This window comes from Bos indicus x Bos taurus, chromosome 20, assembly GCF_003369695.1.
Source record: "Bos indicus x Bos taurus breed Angus x Brahman F1 hybrid chromosome 20, Bos_hybrid_MaternalHap_v2.0, whole genome shotgun sequence".
In the NCBI taxonomy this organism is placed as follows: Eukaryota; Metazoa; Chordata; class Mammalia; order Artiodactyla; family Bovidae; genus Bos; species Bos indicus x Bos taurus.
In genome coordinates, this window is record NC_040095.1 from 8,406,381 (window position 1) to 8,419,523 (window position 13,143).

General features: G+C 37.2%; 1 protein-coding gene across 1 annotated transcript in view; it reads right to left on the reverse strand.

Moving 5' to 3' along the window:
* FCHO2 (FCH domain only 2) overlaps nt 1-13,143 on the reverse strand; it is a 126,046-nt gene that overhangs the window by 12,463 nt on the left and 100,440 nt on the right. Inside the window, exons 20-22 of the mRNA XM_027520554.1 lie at nt 9,867-9,978; nt 6,388-6,543; nt 5,894-6,026 (exon numbers count right to left, since the gene is read on the reverse strand). Coding sequence (XP_027376355.1) covers nt 5,894-6,026; nt 6,388-6,543; nt 9,867-9,978 — 401 coding nt within the window. The remainder of the gene's footprint in view (nt 1-5,893; nt 6,027-6,387; nt 6,544-9,866; nt 9,979-13,143) is intronic.

Sequence of the window (13,143 nt, forward strand, 5' to 3'; positions counted from 1 at the left end):
CCATCTCTTGAAGAATTTTCCACAGTTTGTTGTGATCCACACAGTCAAAGCCTTTGGTGTTGTCAATAAAGCAGAAGTACACGTTTTTTTGGAACTCTCTTGCTTTTTTGTTGATTCAATGGATGTTGGCAATTTGATCTGGTTCCTCTGCCTTTTCTAAATCCAGCTTGAACATCTCGAAGTTCACGGTTTATGAACTTTGAAGCCTGGCTTGGAGGATTTTGAGCATTACTTTACTAGCGTGTGAGATGAGTGCAATTGTGCGGTAGTTTGAACATTCTTTGCCATTGCCTTTCTTTAAGATTGGAATGAAAACTGACCTTTTTCAGTCCTGTAGCGACTCCTGAGTTTTCCAAATTTGCTGGCATACTGAGTGCAGCACTTTCACAGCATCATCTTTCAGGAAATAGCTCATTTGGAATTCCATCACCTCCACTACCTTTGTTTGTAGTGATGCTTCCTAAGGCCCATTTGACTTTGCACTCCAGGATGTCTGGCTCTAGGTTGGTGATCACACCATTGTGATTATCTGGGTCATGAAGATCTTTTTTGTATAGTGTATTTTCTGTGTATTCTTCCCACCTCTTAACATCTTCTGCTTCTGTCAGGTCCATTCTATTTCTGTCCTTTATTGTACCCATCTTTGCATGAAATGTTCCCTTGATATCTCTAATTTTCCTGAAGAGAGCTCTAGTCTTTCCCATTCTATTGTTCTTTGCATTGATCATGAGGAAGGCTTTCTTATCTCTCCTTGCTATTCTTTGGAACTCTGCATTCAAATGGGTGTATCTTTCCTATTCTCTTTGTCTTTAGCTTCTTTTCTTTTCTCAGCTATTTGTAAAGCCTCCTCAGACAACCATTTTGCCATTTTGCATTTCTTTTTCTTGGGGATGGTCTTGATCATGCCTCCTGTACAATGTCACGAACCTGCATCCATAGTTCTTCAGGTGCTCTATCTATCAGATCTAATCCCTGACATCTATTTGCAATCAGTTTGAGAAGAACTGGTATTAATTCTTTTAATGCTTGGCAGAATCTGGCAGTGAAACTATATGGTCCTGGACTTTTGTTTGTTGGGAGGGTTCTGATTATGGATTCATATCTCCTTGCTAGGAACTGATCTATTCATATTTCTACTTTATGATTCAGTACTGGAAAGCTGGCTGGATGTTCCTATCAATTTGTCTATTTCTTATAGGTTGTTCAATTTGTTGACATATAATTGTTCATAGCAGTCTCTTGTGATTCTCTGTATTTCAGTGGTATTGGTTGTAGCAACTCCTCCTTTGTTTCTGATTTTATTTGAGCCCTCCTTTTATCTTGGTGAGTTTAGATAAAAGTTTGTCAATTTTGTCTATCTTTTCAAAGAACCAGCTCTTAGTTTCACTGATCATTTTTCTTAGTATCTATTTCTGCTCTGAATTTTGTTATTACCTTCCTTCTACCAATGCTGGGCTCTGTTTGCTTTTCTTTTTCTACTTGCTTGAGGTGTAAAGTTAAGCTGTCTGAGATTATTCTTTCTTCTTAAGGTAGGCATGTATCATTTTGAACTTACACTCTAAGAAATGCTTCTGCTGCATCCCATTAATTTTGGTATATTGTATTTTCATTTGTTTCAAGGTATTTTTTTACTTCTCCTATGATTTCTTTGTTGACCTACTGGTTCCTCAGTAGCATACTGTGTAATCTATACGTATGTGTGAATTTTTCAGTCTTCTTGTAACCAATTTCTAGTTTCATACTGCTGTGACCCAGAAAGAGATGCCTGATATGACTCCAATATTAAATTCATTATGACTTGTATTTTAACCTAATGTATGATCCTGGAGAATGTTCCATATGCAGTTGAGAAGAATATGTATTCTGCTGCTTTTGGATGGAATGTTTTCTAATTATCTGTTAAGTCTATCTAGTCTACTGTGCCAGAGGAACCTGGCAGGCTACAGTCCATGCGGTTGCAGAGTCAGACACGACTAAGTGACCAACATTAACACTTTACATTTAACAACCTAACAGTCTTAAGTTGCAAACAACCTAAGTTTGAATACTTTCCAAAGCTCTACATTTTTACTTCTCCCAATTTTGTTTTTCACGTCACATTTTACATCTTTTTATCTTGTGTATCCCTTCACTAATTATTGTAGTTATTTACTATTTTTGTCTTTTGTCCTTCATATTACCTATATATGATTAATCCACCTCTACTTTATATTTACCTTTACCAGTGAGGTTTATACTTTCATATTTTTGTTACCAATTAGCACCCTTTTCAGCTTAAGAAGTCCCTTTAACATTTCTTGTAAGGCCGGTTTATTAGTGATGAACTCCTTTAAATTTTGCTTGTCTAGGAAACTCTTTTATCTTTCCTTCAATTCTGAGCAATAACTGCCAGGTAGAGAATTCTTGGTTAAAAACTTACTTTGAATATATCCCTCTGGCCTGCAAAGTTTCTGCTGATGGTCTTAAGAGAGTTCCCTTGGTTTTTTCCATTGCTGCTTTTAACATTCTTTTTTTTTAAACTTTCAACATTTTAATTATAATGCGTCTTAGTGGGGGTCTCTCTGGGCTTCCTGGATCTAATGTCCGTTTCCTTCCCCAGGTTCTTAGGGAAGTTCTCAGCTATTATTTCTTCAATAAGTTTTCAGCCCCTTTATTCTCCTGGAACTCCCAAAATGTGAATGTTAGTTTGCTTGATGCTGTCCAATAAGCTATGTCCACTTTTTAAAGTTTTTTGTTTCTGCTGTTCTGATTCAGGTGAGTTTCACTGCCCTGTCTGCATTCACTTGTCTTGTCTTTGCTTCATGTAGTGTGTGGCTGAACCCCTCCAGTACATATTTCAAATAAGTTACTCTATTCTTCAGTTCAGTGACTTCTATGGGTTACTTTGTTTTGTTTTCTATTTTTTTGTTGAAATTCTCACTGTGCTTATCCATTCTTCTCCCAAGTGAGGTGAGCATTTTAATACCACTACTTAGAACTTTTTATCAGGTAAATTACTTACCTCTGTCTCATCAAGGTTTTTTCCCTAAGGTTTTAGCTTATTCTTTTGTTTGGAATATATTCCTGTTTCCTCATTTTATTTGATTTTCTGTACTTCTTTGTATTAGGTGAAACAGCCATCCCTTCCAGTCTTGAATGACTAACCTCTTGTAGGAGATGAACCTTATTGTTCAAACTTGCCTTAGCTCTTGGTTGCTTCTCAAACCTTGGTGATTGTCCAAGCAGCCTATTTTATATTTACTAGCTCCTGGTGATCAAGGGTGTGCCAAGACCGGTTCGTGTTCCAAAGCAGGAAATCTGCCAGCATGTAGATTCAGATTAGGAAGCTAGACCCTCAGGCAACAGCTTTGAAAGCAGGCAAATAGATATAGTCCTGTGGGACTGAACACAAGTGTAAGCCCTGCTGGCCACCTGATCAGGGGATCTGAAGATGTCCCCTGGTTGACAGTCATAAAATCAGGGCTCTGGACAAGTGTGTAAGTTCCTTTCTGGGAGAAACTGGCGAGCTGGGGCAAGGCAGAGAGAGTGAACTGACTGCATCCCCAAGCCTATGTTCTCTGAGAACATACCTGCAGACTCCTAGATGTGCATCAAATCTGAAGCCTGTCCCTTGGACTGCTATTCCAGGCCAAGCAAATGAAGTCTTTTAGAGAAAGACTACAGAAGCTTTTCAGTCTGCTTTCTGTGCATTACCCTGGTGGCAGTAGCCTGCCAAGAACTGTCTCACTAACTGTTATAGTCCTGTGGGACTCAGAATTATAAGCTACCCTGGCCTCCAGAACAAGGGGTGTCCCCTGGGCTACAGCTGAAAAACTTGGGGCACCAGACATCTATAAAAACTCCTCTAGTAGATACCAGTGTTGCAGAAGACAGCACAAAGATGACACTCACCAAGGAAAGGGGGGTGGGGAAGTCTTAAATAAAAAAGATAGTACCTGCCAGCCTTAGCATGAGAGAGGGAGAGTCCACTGGTTGGAGGATAAAGTAGTGCCCACCAAGAGAAAAAGTCTATAGTAAAAATAATCATAAAGTGGTACCTGTTTGCTGGGAGAGAGCAAAAGAGGTGCCCTTCAGCACCTCATTCCCTGGAGAGTGTTCACCTCACACCCTGGCCCTTCAAGCTGACACTTTAAGATCAGCAAATGCATCTCCTTCACATGGCCACTTGTATACCTAGAGTACTTGAGTCTGCATGCAAGCCCTTTAAAGCTGTTTCAGATCCCTGCAGCCCTTGGTTCCTGTGGATGTGAGCTCCACTGGTTTTCAAAGCTGGATGTTTCAGGGCCTTGTCTATCAAGTGCAGGTCTCAGAAGCTGGAGTGTCTGTGCTGGTTACAAACCGTTTGTTCCTCAGAAAGAAGCTCCATGTTTCTGAGTTCCATCAGGTAATAAATAGGCTGCTTTGCTGGGGTTGAGGCCTGTGGTGAAGCTGGATCTCAGCCTCTCCTACTTGCCTCAGTGTGGTCCTTTTCTTATGAGCTGATGCTAAGAAGCTATTTAGCTATCTTTCAGTCTCTTTAAGAGGGAACATTCCACATGCAGCTACAGATGTGATGTGTCCCTGAGAGAAAGTGAGTTCAGGATCTTCCTGTGTTAACACCTTGGACACTGTCTCCAGCTCTAATTAGTTTTTTTTTTTTTTGATGTGAATATTTTTCTCCATTAGTTTTCCTAAATGGTTATTTTGAAAGCTATTAATTTTAATATTAATTTTTAAATGACCACTTTGCTAAATTCTCCTACATCAGTTTTTGATTCTTTTGAGATATATTGATATCAATATATCTCTTGATATATTCAGAAATATATCACCTGTACTGATAACTTTGGTTCTTTACCAAATTTATCACCAATTCTTAATTCTCTTGTCTAACCATCACTTCGTAGGAAATAGATGGGAAAACAGTGGAAACTGTCAGACTTTATTTTTTGGGGCTCCAAAATCACTGCAGATGGTGATTGCAGCCATGAAATTAAAACGCTTACTTCTTGGAAGGAAAGTTATGACCAACCTAGATAGCATATTAAAAAGCAGAGACATAACTTTGCCAACAAAGGTCCGTCTAGTCAAGGCTATGGTTTTTCCAGTAGTCATGTATGGATGTGAGAGTTGGACTGTGAAGAAAGCTAAGCACCAAAGAATTGATGCTTTTGTACTGTGGTGTTGGAGAAGACTCTTGAGAGTGAGTCCCTTGGACTGCACGGAGATCCAACCACTCCATTCTAAAGGAGATCAGTCCTGGGTGTTCTTTTGAAGGACTGATGCTAAAGCTGAAACTCCAACACTTTGGCCACCTCATGCAAAGAGCTGACTCACTGGAAAAGACTCTGATGCTGGGAGGGATTGGGGGCAGGAGGAGAAGGGAACGACAGAGGATGAGATGGCTGGATGGCATCACCGAATCAATGGACGTGAGTCTGAGAGAACTCCGGGAGTTGGTGATAGACAGAGAGGCCTGGCGTGCTGCAATTCATGAGGTCGCAAAGAGTTGGACACTTTTCAGTTCAGTTGAGTGACTGAACTGAACTATACTAACACATCCAGAAAAATCTTACATACTAATAGGAATAACAGGTGTCTTTGCCACTTCTTTCAATGCTTTAGGTATTTCATTATTAAGATTGATATGCTAGTCTTTTCAGATGAAGGACATATTCATATATTTATAGTTACAGAGTATTTTAATTGGTAATAGGTGGTGAATTTGATCAAATTGGTCAAAATCTCCATAAGCTTATGAAAAGATTTTTAAAGTTTGAAATACCTTTGCATTGCTCAAATGAACTTCATTTTGGCTATGACATGTTATTTAATGATATGCAATATTCTATTTGCTAATATTTTAATTGAATATTAAAATATTTTAATATTTTATTAATGATATGACACTTACCTGATACTTTAATACATCTACATTATAGTAAGAAGCAGCTGGATTTTGCTCTGATAGCTTCTTGAGGTAGACAGTAACAGCTTGCATGTTCATCCAGAAATCTTTTGTGTTAGAATCACACTGTGATGGATCACTGTATGTGTAAGAAATATTTTCATTATTTTATTTATCTTTTTTATCTGCCTGTCTGTAGTAATTTGGTGACTTGGGAAAGACTAGTAGAAATGAACCAAAAGATAGGATAGAAAAAATTAAAGTTAGGGGATAAAGAATGGTACACAGTAGAAGGCTACCTAAAAGATGAGAAGATGTACAGCAGAGAAGGATTTAACAATAACTATTACCACCATCGGCACGCATAAAACAAAGACAGCAGAAGCCTAATTAATCATAATAATTTTGGTACTATCTTCAAACTGAACTATTATTGCTTCAAAGAAGAAATAAAATTTTCTTAAAAAGGAATTTCACCTTCAAAATAAAAGTACACAAACCTGAACACAAGTTGTGCATTTGGAAGAATTTGTTCTAGTCTGCTGATATTTTTCACCCTGAAGCAGAGCACAGCTGGAGATGGATTACTGGTGAAGACTTTAATAACTCCACTTGGAAATGATATTGTCATGTCACCAGTGATCTTCACAATACACCTGAAAGTGGAGATTGTGAAAAATTTTAAGTTTATAAATAAGGCATTTAAATCTCCATTTAAAGCATATTTAGTTTAAAAAGGGCTTTATTTATATATACAGCATTTTATAATTATGGATGAATTATTTCTTAATAAAAAATGAGTAATTGTGAAATGACATATTCATCTAACACCAGTCTTTCCTGGAATTAAATTCCAAACACAAATGGAAGCACACTGATAATGTTTGCTCAAACCATCCGCTGGCGGTCTCTTAAGGCCACTGCTTCCCTGGAAACACTATCTCCAGCTGTAGCTGTTTTCCCTCCAAACCCTACAAAGTGCTGGGCCTGGTGGTGGCAGTGGCAGGTGCCTTGCTTCTCACTGCTTCTCACAACTGTATATTCTTTCCTCCTTCTGAAAAACGTTCTTTTGAAAGAAGAACCACCTTCTTTTGAAAAACCATCAGATTATACTACTCTCTATCAGAACCCTTCAAATCATTTTCAACATTTCGTTTCCTGAAAATTTAAGCTCCTGACTCACTGTCAATCTGTTTCTGTACCACTACTCCTGTCATAAATTTTTAGTGATTTCAATATCCACACAGATAAATCTTCTCAGTACTTTGGTCACCTAGTTCTTCAGCCCCTTACCTTCTGGATCCTGCCTCCCAGCCTACCTCAGTCACACTTAAGCCCCGCTATCATCTCAGTCTGACTCCCCACGGATCAGATTGTCACCTCCTACGTTTCTAAATCATTCCATCTAGTACTGCATCCCCAACTTCATCAAAACCCTCCATAGTCCATGTTCCTTCTAGCTTTTCCACTAATCTTCATTTTCCCTTCCCTTCATATCCTCAGTTCCCCAGCCTGAGACTTCATGGTCCATCATTATGCACACTCCTTTGTATAACCCACCCGTTGGTTCTCTCTCACTTGACTATGCTTGCTTGGCGAAAGTCTTAATCAAATCCAGATCCTCACCCCCTTCTACATGGCTCAACGTGACTAGAAAAAACATATAACTATACAGCCAGAACTCTCAATTGGACCCCCTTAGTATTGGTATAGGATATTCGACTACATTCCCTAGCTCTTTTCATACTTACTTTCTCCTTTAACCTGTAAAATATCACCCCCTCCACCTGCAGTCAATGACTTTCCTTTAAATTTTATGAAGGAAATAAAATGAGAGAAGAACTTCCTCACAGTCTCACTGCTAAAATCCTAAATGTCCCTTAGGCTGAAGGCATCTATATTTCTGCCTTCCCTCCTATTTCAAGAGACAATAAGTCTATGCACCTAAGGTTAATCCTGTCACTTCTGTCCTGAAGCACATCTCATACTGAAGAATTTCACTCATGCAATTGTCCCCTTTCCTGCAGGTTCAATTTTTTCCATAAATATTAGATTTTTCCCACATGCATACTGAAATGCCTATTATCTTTAAAAAACACAAAAACTAAAATAAATAAAAGCCTCCTCTGATTTCTCTCCTGCTACCGCCCACTTTCTCTGCTCTTACTTAGAGCAAACTATCCTAAAAGAACTGCCTAACATTTGCTCTCTCTGAATACAGCTGTCTGTATTTGCATCATCTCCTGCTCCTGAGCTCCCCTGAAGCAGGCTTTCATCTCCACCAGTCTACTAGAGCTGCTCTTGTGAAGGTCATTAATGACCTCTATAATGTCAGTATCAATTTTTCTTGACCTGACGCCTGCTTTCATGAGAGTTTATTCACAGTTTCTGGGATACTGCTCTATTGGTTCTCTCCCCACCTCTCATATTGCTTGCTGTCCCAAACTCCACTGCTGATCATTCTTAGCTTCCTGTTTTTGCCAGGATTTAGTTCTCATCAGATCTCTTCTTTACACCCTAATGCCCCCAGTTTAAAGTGTCATGTACAAACTAATAACTTCCAAATATTTTCTCCCTAATCTGAACCTATCTCCCTAACTCCAGAATCATGTATTCAACTACCGTCAACATCTCCACTAAGGTGTCTTAAATTTGGCAACCTACACACTCAACAATCTTGCCAGCTCTCTTTTCAAAATATATTCAAAACTCCCATTACCACTCACCATCTCCTCTGCTAATACCCTTATACAAATAACCATCATTTCTCACCTGGACTTCAGTGGTTAACCCTTTCTCTCTGCATCTACTCTGGCTCCTTCTAGTTTATTCTCCATATAGCAGGCAGAGTGCTACTTCAAAAATATAGGTTAGTAACCTCATCACTTCTCTACTCAAAAGTCTCGACTTGCTTCCCACCTCACCCAGAATGAATTCCAACCTCGCTATCATGGTCTGCAATACCCAACTTGATCTGTTCCGCCTGTGGACTTAGCGTGGCTACCTTCCTCCTTGTTTACTTCTACTCAGTGACATGGTTCTTTCTGCTGTTTCTTGAATATTTCAAGTGTGCTTCTACCTCAGTCCCTTACACCGCCTGGAACGCTTTTCACTCAAGTTATGTGTCTTTAGTTAATGCTCTTCCCTCAGTGTCTTTCACACATCTACTTAAATCAACCTAAAAAAGTTTTCTCTGATCATTTTATCTAAAATAGTAGCTGACTGTTGTTAACTGTTTATCCCCTTAACCTGGTTTTGCTTCATAGCATATTATCAATACCTCTACTTTTCATAAGTAACATTATTCATTCAACACACATTCATTCATAAAATATTTGCACACTTACCATGTGTAAGATTCTGTTATAAGTGCTGAGGATACTTGAGTAAACAAAAGTTCTTCTCTAGAGAGCTTACATTATCTCAAGAGAAAACTAATAAACTTTCTTTCACAACAATGCAAACTTATACTAGTCCTGCACTAAAATATTTAATGAATGAATGTTATACATGAAAAATAAATGAGTGATCATTTACCCAAAGATCATTTTCTTAAAAGTAAGAGGTTAAACTAATCCTTCAAGAGTCTGCTGTAAATAGATATACACTGTAGGTCGTTCTTGCAAAAATCAAACTTTCACCAAAGATATACATTAGGTGAAGATTCAGAATTCTATCCCCATCTAGGTCAGCTGCCACAATCCTGTTCTACAGATGTGTTAAACAACAGATATGTCACACTGGTCATAAAACCTGGCCAAAAATGTACATAAACTAGAAAAAAGCCAACACTCTGATTATAGTGGTTTCTTATATCTGAAAGACAATCTCTAAATGACTATATTTGGTAGCAAAAAGCAAGTAAACAAGTAATAGAAAACCCTAGCCTATAGAGAATCAAAAGATAACTCTCAAAATTTACCAAGTCCCCTGTGCCCTGCAACACACACACACACACACACATCTTTGAAAAACTAACTTGGTGGGATCTGCCCCTTTAAAGTAGGCATTAACAGATTCTGTGAGGGCAATTGCCACAGGCAGGGTGTCTTGATTTCCAAGGCTGACAGGACTGGGACCTCGTGACACACCTAGAATAAATATAAGTCATTTGTTAATCCTATAGAAAGATATCTATTGAATACCAAGACAGAGTAGAGTCAAAATGTTAGCTTGTCAAAATTAACTCTATTTCTGGTTTTAAAGATGCCCCAAGTATAAATCTGGTTAAAAAACAGCATAAAACAAATTGGACAAATAAAAAGTCAAGAAATCATGTCACACTGACTTTTAATGGAATGACACAGAAGGGGTGGGTTAAGGAATGTCAGAGGGGAAAAAGCTCTTCACATGAAGAGCTGAAGTTACTAAAATATGGCTTCAAAACCACTCAGATATTAAATTCTCTCAGGTTCTACCCTGAGATTTTTCTATTTAAGGTATCGCTCTCCATTCGGTACTTCTAAATGAGCAATGTAATGTGATCATGTACTCCTTACCGCTGTGTATGTACGTGTGTGCGCGTGCGTGTGCACACGCACACGTGCTCAGTCACGTCTGATTCTTTGCAACCCTATGGATTATAGCCTGCCAGGATCCTCTGTCCATGGGATTTTCCAGGCAGGAACACTGGAGTGGGTTGCTATAATTCTCTTTTACCTCTTCTTTGTCTAATGCTTGTACTATATTCCCATATTATCTTTCCTTGAAATATGACTAATAACATCATTTGGGTGTAACATTCCTGACATAAAGTTCACTTAGTAAGATAGCTTTCGAGACAAATCATACATGTTTTAAAAGCATAACAAAATGTAAACAAATTCAATGCATGTGTATTTTAAAAACCTAAACAAAGTATCTGGTTTACTTCATGACAGAAAAATCAGTTCAAATAGCACACTGCCTTTTTTTTTCTTTACAAATGTACTCTTTTCATTTATGCCTACCATTACTGTTACTGATTGGAAAGTGGAACATTTCTTTTAACATATGATTTATGATGCAATTTTGTAAAAATAAGTCTATAGAGTAATTATTCATTCTTAAAGAAAAAAATAACCTAGATCAACACATAGCTCTGAAACTGGAATGTATGTTTTTGCTATGTAAACATTATACAATGTTCACAGCCACCAGATATGTTTATTTCAACATGAGTTACTTCGTGATACCCACAATATTAATTCTGACAAAAATCAGTTTTATTTGCCTTGCAACTAAACTTAGTATCCTACAAACAATGAGAAAGAGCTTTTGTTACCTTTAGAGGACAGGAAGATTTTGTAATGTTAAAGATTTTGATAAATTCTGATTTAGAAGGTTCTTCATAATTTAAAAAAAAGGGCTCCGTGATTAAAAATACACAGAAACAGGAACTGCTATTTCTAGGTCACTGGGAAAGTAAATCCTCCCTAACAAGACAACTTAAAATTTCATACGAAAATAAACTCAGTATTAAAATGTATTCCCAAAATCACAACAGCTACTATTTACTAAGCACTAATATATGCCAGACACTTTGCCAAAGAGGCATGGAAGAAATGGTGCCTTTTTGAACCACAAGGAGTTTTTTTGCAAATCAGAAACATACTTTGTGGGTGATAGGCTGAGTGATGAAAGGACATGAAAATGTGTCTGAAGAAGTGTTTATGACCCAGACAGGACACGAAGGACCTTTAATTTTATTCCTCTGGCACTAAAAGCCACTGAAACGTTTAAAAGAAACATGATTGTGTTTTTCATTCTGCAAGATCACTGAACACTGTGAATCCTGGATTGAAGATACAAATGACTTGACAGGAATTCAAAATGAGGTGAGAGATAATTAAATGAAGGGCTTGAGAGGCAGTAGTTTCTAGGATATGTGATTACAACTATGCAATCACATGTTCATGCAGTGGGAAAATTTCTTTGTAAATCTAAATTAGTTCAATTTTTAAAAAAATATCTTGTTCTAAACTAGAGAGTCACTAGAAATTCAGGAAAGCATATTTTCAGAGAAAGAGGAAGGCTATAGTAATATTTTATTAGAGAAAATTATGTTTTCCTAAATATGAAATTAATCTTTTCCCTTAAATAATCTACACAAGTGAGTATTTACACACAGTCAGGGGTAACATTAATGTCTGCTACTGCTCTGACATTAAAAATCAAAAGAACCTACAAAGTTATTCTTTTCAATTACCCAATTTAGGCATATAAAATGAGAGTTCTTGAAATAGTTTCCCCTAAATTGTAAAGCCTGTTATTGAAATACTGGTGAGAAGGAAAAAATACTGGAGAGTTAGGTAAAAACTCAAAATCTACTTAACATTTTTGCATATCCTCCTTTGTATTTTCCATTTTTGCTCCCAAGGCCATATTGTATATGCATACTTAAAATGTTTGACATAGGAAATATTTACTTAAGTCCCTAAAAGTCTAAATGTGTACTGTATTATTCAGAATAAACTCACTGTATAGAAATAATTCCTTGGATATTCTTTTTAAGGATAATATGCATTATTATTCAGAATAACTCACTGTATAGAAATAATTCCTTGGATATTCTTTTTAAGGATAATATGCATTCTAATTCTGACTTAACTGTTGCATATTTAAACACTGTATGTGTTTTGAAAGTGCAGACAGAGAAAGCTGAAATAAAGAGTATCTACCTTTGTAACAATCAATGAATAGATTTTTGTGGAATTCCTTTCAGCTCAGAAGTGAAAAACAGGTACTTAATCCAACTACTTCCCGCCTCTGCACCTCTAACTTCAGCTCACTGTACGAGTGGTTTTTGTATGACAGCCTTTGCTTTGGATGTCTTTATATTATAGTTTTCTTTACACTGATATAATCTTTCTGGTTCTTTCCTAATCAGTTTTTCTCTGCTTCTGATAGCCCCAGAGTAATATTTGTTGTTATATCTTAATAGAGAGGAAAGAAGAGCAGGGGGATGGAAGATAATGCAAAAATACTGTATATTTTTATACTTTATCCAGTATCATTAATAGATCCTGTATAGAAACTGGACATAATTAGTACAAAATTGAGACAGTTAAACCTCAGAGTTATTCTTGATTTCTTAAACACTATACATTGCTGGAAAAGGAAAAATTGGGTAACAGTATTTTAGATATACTTTAGGATCATTAGTCAACACATACATCTGCTTTCAATACAATACCTTGTGAAGTTTCACTGTGCTTTTCAATTTCACAGAGTGTCCCAATCAAATTATCATCTTCTATCATATTTAAATAAAACAA